At 35.8% G+C, this 15,718-nt stretch overlaps 1 protein-coding gene across 1 annotated transcript in view; it reads right to left on the bottom strand.

Moving 5' to 3' along the window:
* The window catches only part of TTN (titin), a 271,163-nt gene that overhangs the window by 150,846 nt on the left and 104,599 nt on the right, over window positions 1–15,718 (bottom strand). Inside the window, exons 108-129 of the mRNA XM_058549338.1 lie at window positions 15,541–15,600; window positions 14,901–14,984; window positions 13,217–13,285; window positions 12,163–12,210; window positions 10,879–11,283; window positions 10,355–10,417; window positions 9,855–9,932; window positions 9,580–9,657; window positions 8,897–8,983; window positions 8,351–8,431; window positions 7,280–7,363; window positions 6,797–6,880; window positions 4,654–4,737; window positions 4,346–4,426; window positions 4,120–4,200; window positions 3,866–3,949; window positions 3,504–3,605; window positions 2,964–3,074; window positions 1,013–1,093; window positions 751–819; window positions 430–513; window positions 190–273 (exon numbers count right to left, since the gene is read on the bottom strand). Of these exons, the coding sequence (XP_058405321.1) occupies window positions 190–273; window positions 430–513; window positions 751–819; window positions 1,013–1,093; window positions 2,964–3,074; window positions 3,504–3,605; window positions 3,866–3,949; window positions 4,120–4,200; window positions 4,346–4,426; window positions 4,654–4,737; window positions 6,797–6,880; window positions 7,280–7,363; window positions 8,351–8,431; window positions 8,897–8,983; window positions 9,580–9,657; window positions 9,855–9,932; window positions 10,355–10,417; window positions 10,879–11,283; window positions 12,163–12,210; window positions 13,217–13,285; window positions 14,901–14,984; window positions 15,541–15,600 (2,082 nt within the window). The remainder of the gene's footprint in view (window positions 1–189; window positions 274–429; window positions 514–750; window positions 820–1,012; window positions 1,094–2,963; window positions 3,075–3,503; window positions 3,606–3,865; window positions 3,950–4,119; window positions 4,201–4,345; window positions 4,427–4,653; window positions 4,738–6,796; window positions 6,881–7,279; window positions 7,364–8,350; window positions 8,432–8,896; window positions 8,984–9,579; window positions 9,658–9,854; window positions 9,933–10,354; window positions 10,418–10,878; window positions 11,284–12,162; window positions 12,211–13,216; window positions 13,286–14,900; window positions 14,985–15,540; window positions 15,601–15,718) is intronic.

A 15,718-nucleotide genomic window follows, 5' to 3' on the forward strand; every position in this document is an offset into this window, starting at 1 on the left:
TTTACAAGATACGCAGAACTAAACTTCACCACAAGTAAGTAATACACCATCTATAGACAAGGTGACAATACACCATTACCACCAACATACGCCAATAACCTCCATGTAAAAAGAGTGACCCATGGACAGGAGCAAGAGGACAAAAGACAAGACGAGTTTCTGGTTTTTGTGCTGGGGGATTTCGTTTACCTTTGGTGGGGGGAGGCTCTTCTATCTTAGCCACTTTTGGAGGAGCCTTTTTTTCTGGAACTGGCTTCTTTGGCTCTTCTGGCACTTAAAAGACATCAGGCAACACAGTCAAACATACAAGATGAAAAACACTGAACATAGGCACACTTATTTTCTTGTCAAGGTTATAAAAATTTGAAGAATATCAATTTAAGATTAAAAGACAGACATTATTAAAGAATAAAGTAAAACCCAATATACCTTTAGCTGGTGGCACTTTTTCCTTTTTAGGAACAGCAGCAGGAATTTTCTTTTCTGGCACAACTTTCTTAGGTGGTTCAGGAACTTGAGAAAGATTAGGTTTAAGAATATTAGTTTGCGTTACAGAAGAAGTGACATTGTTTTGGGGCAAAGAACACACGTGTCAAAAAGATAACACATTCACACAAACGTTGATGACTATATTCAGCAAAAATGTTTATACACACGTGCTGACAAAAACTCAGGCAATTACTCAAACTAAAGGCATCATTATAGCTATCAAGACAAGTGATATCACACTTCTTTGAGAGAGAATTGTACCTTTAGCTGGTGGAGGTTCCTCTATTTTAGCAGGAATTTTCGGTTTTGGTACAATTTTCTTCTCAGGCACTTGAAAAGATTATAAAATACATTTGTAGAAATGTCCAGATTCCTTTTTAATAAAAATGTCAGGAATCTTTTTATGTAGACATGATATTTATCAACATTTGCAATACAGACAATAAATTAACTACAAGAGAACACAAAGAACGGGACAGGCCGAACAGACATGGGGCTAGAATTATTGTTAGAGTCTGAATACCTTCTGCTGGCTCAGCTGCCACTCTCTCAGAAATAACGTGCAGCTCTTCTTCCACAACGTATTCCTCGGGTTCTTCCATCACTTTAAAGACATCAGTTTTAAAGAAGATAAGTTGTAGTGTTTTTTATGTTTAATTTTAGCTGTAATTTATTACTGCAAAGAGTAATTAAAATAGCAAAAGTTTAACACTTGCCAAACCCCTGATTGTTCCCATTTAAAATACCCAAAGAAGAACATTTTAATCAAAGCATATACCTTAATAAAGAGTATGGAAAATAAGTTCCAGTAATTTAATTTTCAAGTATATCAGAAAGACAGTAACGCTTGTATTCACAGGTAGAACAGGACAAGTACAAGACAAAAACAATTCTAGTGGCTAAATTAACAGGAACGCAAGAATTTGAAGATAAGTTTCAAAAATAACAGAACACTCTAGACTTGAAGACTGCAGGGCAGAAATATATACTTGAGGAGTCATAAATACATTTATAAGAAAGAAAAGCCCTGTATTACATATAAAAAAACCTACTGAGGACCTGGAAATAAGCTTTTTTTTTTTTCTTCCAGTTTTGTGGGGGCAAGTATGGTAGAAGAGGCAGGGGTCTTCATATGGGTTTTGAGCTCATGTGTATAAAGTTAATTATAGAATAGAAAGATCTAATTAAAAACATATCTCTTTACACTGGAAGTAAACTTAACAGGCTACCTATGTTGCCCTAAATCTTTTGGGCCTAATGAAAACATAAGAATATCATAGACTTTCTCTCCTTTTAATTACAGTCTTATAGTACTGACAGAAATTTATAATGCATACTGTCAAAAACTGAAATCCAAATTCATGCAATGAGAACTTTCCTTGCATACGTATTGCACTTGGTTTCCCAAACATTTCTAGAAGGGATGGGGCTCTCTTTGAAGCCATCGGATTCCTGACTTATGCCCAACATCTTGGCCTTTCCCAGGAAGCACAACAGAACTGGTTGGCTTCCTCTCAGGAGTCATGCCCCTTCTTATTCTGTTCCCAGCCATTCCATTAAAACTGCATACCTGGATTTCACATGGACTTTTTTTCTAAGTGGAGAAGGGATGGGGGCACCCTTTATTAGCCAGAGATGCACTCTAGGGCATCTAAATGTACAATTCTGTTCATATTTTCATTGGGAAGAGAGTTAATTTTTAAGGAAGTTACTGATTTCCCTTCAAAGAAGAGCTTTGTTGGAACTTTCTTATGCAAGTTCTCTCAGCTATATAGTTTTAGCCAGAATGCTGGACTTTAGCGGTAACACTAGAGGTATCTTAATTCACTGAAAAGATATCCCAACACTGAAATAAAGCTTGTTGTTCAGTTCTTAAGAAACTATAGAGAATTAGCATTAGAGGTATGGAAAAGCTGAATAACAAGCTAATATAATCAAAGACATTACATAATTGTTTTCTCCATACATGAAATATAGGAAAGCCCTATGTGTTCAGTGCTTCACTCTCAAACATGGCCTTGACTTCTGGAATGTAATAAGGTAATATAATTTCTTGTTCATTTAAAAACTGTGATTCAGGACATATTACTGAGTTGTGCTATCAACACTGCTTTATGTTACCCATGTTTTAGAAATTAGACCACCGAGGGGAAGATTATGCCAGCCCACCATGCCGAAGCCAAGTCCTGTCTAATGAGAGGATAAATGTATATGGAGATAGCTGCTCCATTAGTCCCCTACAAATATCAAGCCTTTTTTTCCATACCACCAAGTAAGAGGGGATGGGCAAGAAATACATGGAACGTTTACTCTGAGTAATGCTCCTGAATCTTGTCTTTTGATCAAAAGATACATCTACTGAGGCCAGCAGATATTCACTGAATTTGTCACTTTCATTAATCTGATAAACAATCTGTGAAAGAAAGCAGCTCATCAAGACTCCAGACCATCTCTAGCTTATTTGCATTGTTTACCTTCATATTCTGTAACCTCCACTTCCTCCTCCTCTCTTTCCTCTTCTCTATAAAATGAAACGGACACTCTTTCCTCTTCTTCTGAATAACTCCATTCCTCCTCTGCAGATATTTTAAAAGATAAAATTTAATTTAAATCCAGCCTCCTGAAATACTGATGATAGCCACGTGTCCCCTACAGATGGATAATGGTTTTACTATCTGCTTAGGATGTGGCTTCACAGTGCTTCCTCATTACAAGAAGGAAAGAGCTGATTTAAGACGAGGGGACAGTACAGCCCAAACTGAGAGGAATATTCAGATTATGTCCAAGTGTGGCCACTTTCACAATTATCACATTTTCAGCACCTCATTCACTTTCTTAGAATCACTCAAGACCAATGTAGATACAAAAGACTCAGTCTCAGAAGGTTACAACAAGTAGACACTGATAAGGACAACTTCTACAGTAAACAATCACATCTGGAAAGAAGAAAAGACTTCAAGAAAACACATGCAAACTCATTTCTGCCCTCACTTCGGATTATATGGATTATATACCTTCATGTCGCATGACTTCCATTGTTTGAGGAACCGCAACGGATAGTTTTTCTTCGGCAACAAATCTTTTTTCTTCTACAACAGTTTTCTTAGAAACTTCAGCTTTAAAAAAAGCATTAAAGGTGAAGTTTAAAATCAAGAATCTTAACAATTCTCTCTCCCTAGAGTTCGGAGAAGATTTCCACAGTACACCACATTCACTAACAAAATGGGGAAACAAGTTACATAACGTATCACGAGGATATACACACAAGAATTCTATCAGAAGAGAGACAAAGGGTCAGTACAAGAAGACACCAGAAAGAAAAAGCAAGAGTTCATAGGCTAAAAGATTTTTGTCAGAAGCTTGAGACAAATCCTACCTCGGGGAGGCGGAGCTTTCTTGGGGACAGGAACTGGTACAGGAACTTTCTCCTCTGGGACAGGTTTCTTAGGCAGAGCTGGCACTTTAGAAACATTACGCACTTTTAGAACTTCAATGTTCTCTCATTGAAGCCCAACACAAAACACAGATATACACCCACAATGCACTCGTATCACACAACCAACAAAATCACCGTTGGCCTTGGAACATGACATTATGAAGATGGTTCTTGGAAAGATGGAGAGACAGTACCTTTTAGTGGTGGAGCTTCTTCCTCTTTCCGAGGAACAGGTCTTTTTTCTTCGGGAACTTTCTTCTTTGGTATTTCTGGCACTTAAAGGATAGTATTTCATTTTAAAATTCTCAGAAAGGCAAAATAAATGAGCAACACAGCACTGGCAGGCCCATTAAAGAAGACATGCAATTTAAGAAGCTTGAAGGAAAGACAAGCTTGTTTCATGGAGACGGGAGGAGGTACCTGCTGGTGGTGGAGATTCCTCTCTTTCAGTAACAACAGTTATTTTTTCTTCTGTGATAACCCTCTTCTGCACTTCAGGAACTTGAAAAGACATTAATTTTTAGAGTTGACTTTATATTTTCCAAAGGAGCTAATGAACAGGTATTTTGTAAGAAAGTACGCAGGTGGACAGACACTTCTGTTGCATTCTCACTCATACCATAAAACATTCGTTTTGAAGTAAAGTCACTCAGTGAACAGATAAACACGAAAATGTTTTGTACTCAAGACATAAAAATAGGGCTTCTTTACTAAGCAAGTCACTGTACCTTTAGCTGGTGGAGCTTCCTTTTTCTTTGCAACAGGAACAGGAACCTTTTCTTCAGGAACAGGTTTCTTTGGCACCTCTGGGACTTAAAGTTTTAAAAACAGAATGTTAGTTTATACATGTATCACTTTTATGAATGGACATAGACACATACACAAATCTTTATGTAGTTCATTAATGTTGCTATAGAGTCACTATGCATCAGCAAAATAATGCAGAAAATTAAACTATAATGTCATAAAGGTCACAATGTGATAAATGTCATGAATAATATTACAGAGGCATTTGGGCAATTAAAAATGCATTAAATACATAGAAGGATATGTACAGAATTCATTCTTTATATATTGGTACACTTTTGATCAAAACAAATTAGTCTGTGATTACACAAACAATATAGATTGTGGATAAAGTACACAGAAAAATCTCTTCATGCTTTGTATTGAGAAATGGAATCCATAATGACAATGGGTTTAATTTATCTAAGACTAGCTTAGACTAAGACATCTTTAGAATAGTTACATCTACATCAGTTGCTATTTCTTTTTTCCATTTCTCTTCTGATTTTTTTTTTTTTTTTTTTTTTTGGTGCACCTATAGTGTGTTCTAAACTCAGGAAACACTCTTATTCTAGAGTAGGCCTCTCAATCTGATATCCATGTGTCAATGGCTTTGGAGAGTTCTGTGTACGAAATTCTGTGGGTATGCACACATTTGCTTTTCTCTAAGAGGCTCCATAGTTTTCAACAGATCTCTGACCCAAAAAAGGTTTACAATGGGTTTGGTTTACCTATTCTAAGTGTTGATGATGTTGACTTTTTGTAATTGGCAGATATATTTTAACAGCATGCATTATTGGCAATAATTGTTTCCATTTTAAACAAGATTTTGGCAGTTTTTGTGAACCCCTGCACCTCTACACCTGCATTTGTAATATCTTGATGTAATTCTACAGATATATACTCATGTGTGTATATACTGTTATATGTACATGCTATGTTTCTGGATATATACCATGTGTGTTTCTTTTCATGGATAAATAAGACATGCCTCTGTGTCTTTTTCAGGAGTGATCAAGTGACTTTGGTATTAGTATTGGTTTTAGTGATACGACCTTTTCATTATACCCATTATATTTTATTTTCATGTACTCATTATATTTTAATAATTACATAATCAGAAATAATTTTTAAAAAATCACTTGATTAAAAATAAAGACCCAGAATTCTGAGAGAGTCAAGAGTTTGAGAAAGAGGGAAGCAGATTTGATTCAAGAAGAAAATAGAAACGTTGGGAAGCCAGGCAAAAAGAAACACTAAAATGTATGATTTCAGTGAGCCTGGTTTCTCCTAAATTGGATGATGTTGAATTCTTGCTGGATCTCCCTATAACTGACTAGATGTGTGCAGTTTATGGCTTCATTGCCTCAATAAAGCAGTGTCTTTTATCACCAAAAAACAAAAAACAAACAAACCACATCCCAAAAATCAAAGCAAGGGCTTAGCACATTTGAATCCAAACATTATCTATATGAAAGATCCCTGACTAGCTAATTAGATAACAACATTTATGGCAAATATTGATGTTCAATTAATGTCTCAAGAAACATGGTGAAAGTAAATGTCAAAAACTGAAATATTTCCAACTATTCAAGAATCGCCATGATTGACCTTTCAGAGGAGGGGCCATTACTAGCAGCACTGTGTACGTCTTTATCGAGCTAACATTCTGTTCTGCCAGACACTCTCCAGTTGTCAGTCTTTGTATCTTGTTATAACTCATGAAAGTGTTTTTTATAAAGAAAATGTCAAATATACGAGGGGTGAAAGAGTTTTTCCTAGAAACATGCCTGTAGAAAATGTTTCACAAATGTTTCTTCTTTCTCTAAGAGAGGGAAGATATTAAAAATTTAGGATGGCAGTTTGACATAGTTACTTCTTTAATAATATTTTTTGGTCGTGCTTTGGGATGTTCAGAATTGTAAATAATGTATGTCAAGAGTGTGACTCCCGAAGATGATAAACAAATGAAAAACACAGGGGCACGTAAAAGACACAAAATAGAAAGACAGAATAGTAAGTATGAAGACTGTATACAGCAAAGGACTGGGACAAAGGGTTGCCCCAGGATCAGCTCTGGTGTACCTTTTGGGGGAGCAGCAGGTTCCTTCTTGGGTACAGGAACAGGCTTTTTCTCCTCTGGCACAGGCTTCTTGGGAACTTCAGGAACTTTAAAGATATCATTGTTGAAACAATGTTGAGAATTCTAATCTCCTTCTCAGACATTTAAGATTACACTAAAGCATAAATCCTCAGTAAGAGGGTAAGATTTAGAAAGTAATTTAATATGCTCTATCTGCATTGGAAATGTACGCTAAATACATCTATCCCATAGAGACATTACATATGTACACGGAGCAGACAAAGACCTAATTAGCATGATCTGGAGTCTAAAAATGCTACTGATACTTGTATAACACATTACCACACATTAATGAAATCAACATTCACAGAATTAAATATATTACAAATGGTTTACAAATGCTATTTCGTTAATATACAGATCCCATAGAAAAAGATACAAGAAGACAGACAGTAGGAATTTTTTTTTCAAAACTACTACTCTACCTTTGGCTGGTGGGGGTTCCACCTTTTTAGGAATGGGAACAGGGACCACTTCTTCTGGGACTGGTTTCCGAGGAGGCTCAGGGACTTGAAAAAAAAAAGGCCATTTTTGAGAAATTCTGCATTTTGACAACAAGGCATATGTTGTTGCAAGACTTAGAATTAAAGAGTAGACATTTCCCTTTTATACCAATTGAATGAAGGAAAATTATGTGTCAGAAACAAGGCTAAAGGGAAATGGACGAACGGCTAATTAGAAAATGTGATTGCTATTCACCCAAAACTGCAGGCGCAGCCACTTTCCTAGGAACAGGTAGGAACACCCCTTCCTCAGAGGTGCCAGTGCCTGTTCCTCAGACACCCTATTTAGAAACTTCTATACTTTTATAAAGCAGCTGTGTTAGAACAATTGCATTAGATTATCGTAAATGTTTAAAATATTGACGTGAGCAGAGGAACGGGTGGAGCCCTAATTTGTAGCAGCCACGGATTTCCGATTTCCGTGGTGGCGTAAATACCCCCACCGTGACGTCATTGCCGAGGAGTTGAGAAGAGATGCGCAGTAGCACACCATTTAGTATTTCAACGGCAGAGATACAATAGACGCAAACAACCTCAGAAAGATAGATAATAGTAAAATGCAGTAAAATAGGAGGTAATGAGTTTTGAGTATTTATTAGTATAGTTTTAAATATAGTTTATTTAATTGTAAGTTTGTATAATTTAATTTTTAATCATGGAGGTGTTAAACACTGGGCAGCAAAATTCCTGAAAATTGAACCATCAGCTCTGGTGAGCTGCTACAAGCTGGCTCCAGGACATGGTATTTCTATTTCCATATAGCTGGTCGCTAAATTGTAAGTTCCCTGAAGGGGGAACAGAGCCACCGTTCATTCTCATTCCTCTCCCTTATGCCCTCCTCATAGTCTTCCTAGCCCCCTATAATGTCCTTTGACGTAGTGGCTATAGGTCTGTTGATTATTGTTGACCAAATCTAGTATGCAATATTAGAATATTCAGATGTTTACCATTGAATTCTTAAAAGATTTTAAATTTAGGATGAATCACTAATACCTTTAGGTGGAGGCTCAGTCTTTTTGGAAACAGCAACTTGAATTTTCTCTGCGGTGACAGTTTTCTTTCGTACCTCGGGGACTTGAAAAAACGTAAATTTTAATTACTGGTATGCCATATTGTTGGTGGTAATTGTAATTTACAAAGAATATTGAAATACAAATTAAAACAGAGACAAATGTGAAATGAAAAGATGACAGAGAATTACAAGGAGACAGAGATGCCTACAGAATTACAAATTAGATAAGAAGAAGAGGGGGCCGGCCCTGTGGCTTAGCGGTTAAGTGCGCGCCCTCCGCTGCTGGTGGCCCGGGGTTCAGAACCCCGGGCGCGCACCAACACACAGCTTCTCCGGCCATGCTGAGGTCGTGTCCCATATACAGCAACTAGAAGGATGTGCAGCTATGACATACAACTATCTACTGGGGCTTTGGGGGGAAAAGTAAATAAATAAATAAAATTATAAAAAAAAAAAAAGAAGAAGAGGGATACAAATCCATCTAAAGCCCTTCAATTTGGTCCCCCAAATTCAAATTTGCCTTATACCTGTGACTGACACCTCTTCCTCTGTGTGAGAAGCAAAAAACATCTTTTCTTCTGAAATAGCCATCTTCTCTGTGTGCACAGCTGGTACTTTAAAGAGAGTATTTCACATTAGTATTTCCTTTTCTAGGACAAGACACCAGATCAAATACATAGATCGCACACTATAATTTAAGTCTCTATACATAGACTGGGTGGGTTAATATAATAGTTTTGGAATAAAATTCAGTATTGACAGGAAAACAAATCATGTTTTGATCTATAGGGACAAAGCACCCATACAGCCTTTATCATACATTATTAAATGGGAATCAAATAGACACTTCTTCACATGTAATGTGGTGCTTTTCCAAATCCATTAGGGTCTATTTATGTAAATGAGAGGATGAGGACTATTATATGCAATAGAATATTGCATAGTAAAGTTAGAAGATTACATATTAAACACAAAATCGTCCTTAAATAAAAAGTTTTGTAATTTTAAAGCAAAACTAGAAGCAAAGGTAGAGAATGTTATTTACTTAAATTATATACATGTACAACTCAACATAAAATGTACATTACATAAGAATGTCTTTATTTTGGGTGGTTTCAGATTTGTGAATTGTTTAGTAACATATGTACACATATATATACACATAAATAAAAATGTTTAAAACTTGTAGCTGAAATACTAAGATGTGTACCTTTCACTTCAATAACTTCTTCCTGCACTGGAGTCCGGGAAGGTTTTTGTGGAACAATCTTCTTTGAAACTTCGGGTACTTAAAAAATATGTGCAAATATATTTGTATTGCAAAGAATATTGCTTTGCACAAAATTTAAGATATCTTAGTTTAGATGACTATAAATAACTAACATCATGACTATATATCTATCAGTAAACAGATTACTTGTGTACGTGGCACTAGAAATGTTTTAAACATTTAAATTTAAATGTTTTAAATTTAAATGATAATACCTTTGGTGACTTGAACTTTTGCTTCCTCCACTCTTCGAGAAGTCTTTTCAATTTTTTCAACTACTGGCTTCTTTACAACTGCAAGCATTTTAAAGAAATTGCCGTACTTTTAGAATTTCTATTAAAATACTCTCTCTATATATCATCTTTCTCTCTCTACATATATATATGTATGTATATATATATATATGCATATATATGTATAATTTTTTTAGAGGGAGACAAGTTTGGTGCTCTGAACTTTAAGTACATGTTTCTGTACTTCAAGTATTTTGGTTATGCTTTATTTTATATTTACCTTAATAATCTTTTTATCATCCTTTTTATTTTTGCATTAAATGAATTAGATGGATATTCTTAGAAAAAAATCATTGATATAATAAAGCTTAGAGAAGAAATTGTGCCTATTGGATTGAACTGGTGGTTTATACATCTTTTCCAAATGAGCCACGATAATGATATTGATGCTCTGGTCTATTTAAATAATTCCAATTGCATACCTTTAGGAGGTGGTGGTTCTTTCTTTTCAGGCACTTTTGCTGGAATTTTTCTCTCATGTGGTTCTTTAACAAAAGCACAGGAAAAAGAAGCAAGGCTTAAATAGGTAATTTCTAGATGTTTGTATTAATTGCAAATGAAGTAAGTTCAGAATAATGTATAATTGTGTATTGTATTGGGGATCTTTATTGCTAACATGATTCCTCCAGCTGGATTTAGAAGCAGGATCAAGCAGAGATGCAACAAAGCAGTGAAAGTAAAACTTGAACTTCTGCATTAGAAAACAGCGCTTGGAATTAGTTTTAGTAATAGGACTAAATGATTCAACTTAACAACGTCCAAGCGTGAAAGTAACCGTAAAGAAAATGATTCTTTTAAAGATTAAGTTTCCAAAGATTTCTAACCTTAAAAAATTGAAACGATCATTTCATGTATCTCATATCCATTTGCAAATCAGGTTAATAACATGGAAAATACTGAGCAAAAATGAGGAAAGCAGAAAAAAAGTCACCCAATTTATACATACCTTCATAAACCTCCTTTTGAACTTGAATTACTTCTCTCTCTCGGTAAGTCTCCTCCCACTCTTCCTCCCCTTCATCATAACCTTCTTCCCTTTCATAATATTCTTGCCCTTCTTCAAAATCTTCTTCCCATTCCTCATGGACTTCCTTTCTGGCTTCCACCTTGGTCTCTTCATAGTCTTCATCCGGTTCTTCATAGTAAGGTTCTTCATACGGCTCCGTGTATGGTTCCACGTCCAGCTCGTCATAAGGTTCTTCCAAAGATTCTATGAAAACTTTCTTCTCCTCGTAGACTGCTCGCTTTTTCTCATAGACAGCTTCTTTTTCTTTCTGGACCTCTTTCTGTCTCGTTATGGTCATTATTTTCACTTCTTCAGCCTTGGAGGATACATCAATAATTTCAGGAGCTAAAATAAATAAATTAATTAAAAGATAATATTAGTATATTAATTATATCCATACAATTACTTCACTAAACGAAAGTCTATGTAGTCAAACAATATCAGTATCTCAAATGTCGGTATTATGTTGATCATTTGTTATGTTTTCTTTGCACTGGTTCCGTTTAAATTTTTGTTGGCTATGGAACACAATAAAAAGTATCAAGATCCTTCTACTCTTAATCTGAGGATTTTTCTAGTGTGAACAAAATGGCATTCAGTAAATATTATCAAAAGGACATGTCTTCTATTGTTCTATGGGAACTCCAGTTTGCAAAACCCCTAGTTTCCCATGGAATATTTTAATATTTGATCATTTAATGGAATTTATATTTAATGTTTCTGCAGTTAACCTCTATTTAAATTTCCAGTTGTTCTTTCAAAAACATTTCTGATTTTAAAGCTATATTTTTGATAGTCGAATATGACTCTTTAGTCAGTTTAATAAAGATAATATTTAAAATTATGTAACCAAATCAAGTAGTTGCTTTTATATAATAACTTTTTAAAGATCTTTAAGGCTAACATTATTTATATGATCCTTAACATTTGTGTTAGCTACAACTGAAACAATAAGGGATGACCCCTCCCTTTCTAGCCCTCACCACTTCTTTCCCTGTGTCCATTGTGCTGTGGCTGCATAAACATCTGCCTGGGTTTCCTTTCCCGGGATTGGAGCAATATGAAGTAGCCGTCATTTCTAGTGCTAATTTTAATATAGCAGAGGAGACTCTACAACTTTAGAATAAGCCAGAAGCCTAATATTTAAAAATAAGAATACATAGCAGAGATGCAAATCTCAGGAATAAATAAAGTAAAAATATTTAATAATTTCTTTTCATTTACCTTTTGCGGGAATTAAGGCAATAGGAGGTGGGGGCTTCTTGGCAACCTCTGGAACTTTAAAAACATAAAATACATGTTTATTTTTACATTATGCATTATTTAACATTTACTAATCCTGTGCACCCTTGTTAGTCAGTTGTATGATCTATGACTACTACTAACATACCAAACGCTTTTATAATTACCACATTTAGCTCACGAGAAATGCTGTGCAATGCCATGTTAATGAAAGTGTGCAGAAAGGCTGAAGTTTGATTCTAGTTTAGGTTGATTTAAAATAATTTAAATTAACACGAAGAGAGTATTCCATGTGTTTAGTGCTAAAAAATAATGCATGTTTAATTTTTTCAAGGATTAACTGTAAAGTTCAGGAAATGTCCATGCTTTTTGAGCTTCCTCTTGTTCTGTAACATTTCACAAACGACCACTCAGAAAAAAGTCTCAGTGATTCGTGCCTCGTGCTCCTGGATGCTCCTTCTTTTAGGAGATTTCTGTACTCTAATCCTAGTCCAATGGGTAAAAACTATTTGTTTAAATTTAGTTATCCAATCTTCTTCCTCAACCCTTCTAGGATATAGTAAAAATTAAAGTAATTGAATTGATCCTCCTTCAAAAAGTATTTTTTTCCGGCGAGTATTGACAGTTAGCGCAGGTGATGCAGGAAGGATTCTGAATTGGGCTGAAGCGGCCACTTGACATCGGCATCAGCCCTTGACATTCTGTTTTGGTGACTCGATCAAGACCAGCTGTTGGACTAGAGGACAGTGGCTTCTGTAAATCACCATCCAGAGATAACATGAACCCTGGTGCTGCCATTGTGTGCCATGCACAGACACTGGCACAGGAGGACCGGGGAGAAAAAAGGGCGAAAAAGAAAATTGCAAAAGAAAGTGAGGAGTCAAAGTCAAAGACGAGGCTGAGGGTGAGTGAAGGGAGAGGTACCGTTTTGTGAATTCAAACTCTCACCGTCCTCCACCCTCCGCTATTTGACATTAACAATTTTTAACCAAGAGAAAACCAGTAGCCCTGAAGCTCGATTAATTAATTATAATACCTTCAGGTGGCGGTGCCTCTTTCGGCTTTGCGACTTTTTTGGCATCTTTCTTCACGGCTTTTTTGGTCACTAAAAAATAAGATGTCAGACGTAAATAACTAAAATGTTTTCAGGAAACTAGGAGGTGTATTGAAATATTTTATTTTTTCATATGCTTTGATGGCAACAAGAGATTCTGCACATTATTGCAAGATACCTGTTTCAGAAAGATCTTGGACTCGAATGCAGAAAAGTTTTTTTTGAGGGAGAGAGAATGTGGAGGGTAATCTGACATCCTCACTGATTTTATGCCTGCTTAAAGTTTTCAAAACATCTAGAGTGAACCTAAGTGACATCATAAATAGAAAAGGTACACATTTTCATTTCTGCTTCACTTAGGTAAGAACATTTAAATTTGTCAGGAGGAAGAATAACAAGTGAATTAGTAAAATTAAAGTCATATCTCTGATAGTTTGTGAAAGTTTTCTTTTGTTGTTGCTGATGCTATACCTTGATCATGGCCACTGAGCATAAGATCATAACTTGATTATGGCTCCTAGTAGTCACGAATAAATAACACTGTTGTTAATTTTTAAAATACGATTTAATTTTCCGAGTTTCTCAGTGGGCACTCAAACTTTGCCATGTTGACACTAACCCTCAAAGAAAAAATCATTCATTAATCAATCAAGATAAATTATTATTCCTGACAACAAATATAAATAGAAACCTAATTTATGATCTTTGATTCTTGTTTCTCTCTGCTATCAGAAGTAGATGAAATATATTTAACTATATTCATATAGATTATAAAAATGCTTTTGTTTGTTATTGAGTTGTATTAGCCACAAAACTGGAAGTTTTTTTTTTTTACTGAATTTCCCCTGAGGCTGGCTGAAAACCAGCTCAAGCCTTTGACACCAATTGTAGTGGATATTAGGGGACAAGCATGTCAAACCCTGGAAACTAGTACAATAGTGGTGGCTTGGCTATGGGAAAATGTGACTTTGACATGTAGAATATTTCCTGATGATGCTGGGAGAATTCTGAAAGCAATTCTGAACTCCCCAGGACTCCAGAAAGTCCCAGACAATCTGTTGACTGATTTAGTTGAACAGTTTTGGGGCACAAATAGTACAATTTATCTTTTGAAATATTTGAAAGGGGCAATTCTCTGGCACACCCAAGAGGTCTTTATTGGTGATATCAGTCCTTAGCTTAAAAAAAAAAATCAAATATATCAGATATTCTAAATCATATTTTTTGTAACAAAATAGTGAATTTTAAAGAGTAGTTAACATTGTAATTGAGAAAAAACCACAAACTATAATTTGCAACTTGACTATAAACTAGTATGGTTTATTTCCATAAGCTTCACTAGAAATGGATTCCATTATTTTATTGTTGTGTGTAGTAGTTAGGAAAATAGGAAATGTGAAATCAGTTTGCCATTAATGTTTAAGTGATTCCATTAAAATAACATATTTTAATAGTAAGCATTGTATTTGTTTTGTCTGATGATTTTCAGACTTTTAGGCACACATCTTACACATTTAGTTAGACTTAGAGCAAATCATTTACATTTTGAGAGGCAATTCAACCTATTGACCACTAGAGGGCCAATGTGTTGCATTAAACCACATTTGCCAGGCCTGCAACAGTTTAAATTCTGTATTTTGTCATTTAGGTAGATCACATATAATACCTTCAACACGTTTTGCTGGTGGTTTCTTTTCTTCAGGTAATGGTAGTAACAGAGGGATAGGAGGAACAGCCGTAGGAGGGATTTCTGAAGGAAAAAAATGCCATCATCAGTAACATGGTTTGGTTTCCTATTTTGTGTGAAGTATAATGAAAAGTCTCATGCATCTCTTTCGGTACTTCAAAGATGTTGTAGTACCAATTCATCAACCAGAACAAATAAAAATAGCATATATTTGGGGCTGGCCCGGTGGCACAAGCGGTTAATTTGCGCGTGCTCTGTTGCGGCAGCCTGGGGTTCGCCGATTCGGATCCCGGGCGTGCACTGACACACCGCTTGTCAGGCCATGCTGTGGCGGCGTCCCATATAAAGTGGAGGAAGATGGGCATGGCTGTTAGTCCAGGGCCAGTCTTCCCCAGCAAAAAGAGGAGGATTGGCAGATGTTAGCTCAGGGCTGATTTTCCTCACACACAAAAAAGCATATATTTATACTTGTAACTACTCTTTTGCTTTGAGTTTTGATTACATGGCAAAGAATATGACATGGAAGGATCGTTGCCCTGTGCTCTGGTTTGGCATTGCTGATTTCCTAGTGGTAGAATATTGCTGCTTCAAGCCCAGGTGTCGTGGTGCTGGGTCTTACCTTCTGGTGGTATTGCTCTGATAGGCATGGTTGGGATTGGAACTCTGGAGTCAGGAATATCTGAAAAGGGACATTTAACGATAAGCACAGAGAGACTGAAAACACAGATATTTACTAGACAACTAAGATGTGTTTGATTGTCAGGCATTTCCAACAGCAGAATCTAACACACAGACAC

The sequence above is a fragment of the Diceros bicornis genome, chromosome 10 (genome assembly GCF_020826845.1).
Source record: "Diceros bicornis minor isolate mBicDic1 chromosome 10, mDicBic1.mat.cur, whole genome shotgun sequence".
Classification (NCBI taxonomy): Eukaryota; Metazoa; Chordata; class Mammalia; order Perissodactyla; family Rhinocerotidae; genus Diceros; species Diceros bicornis.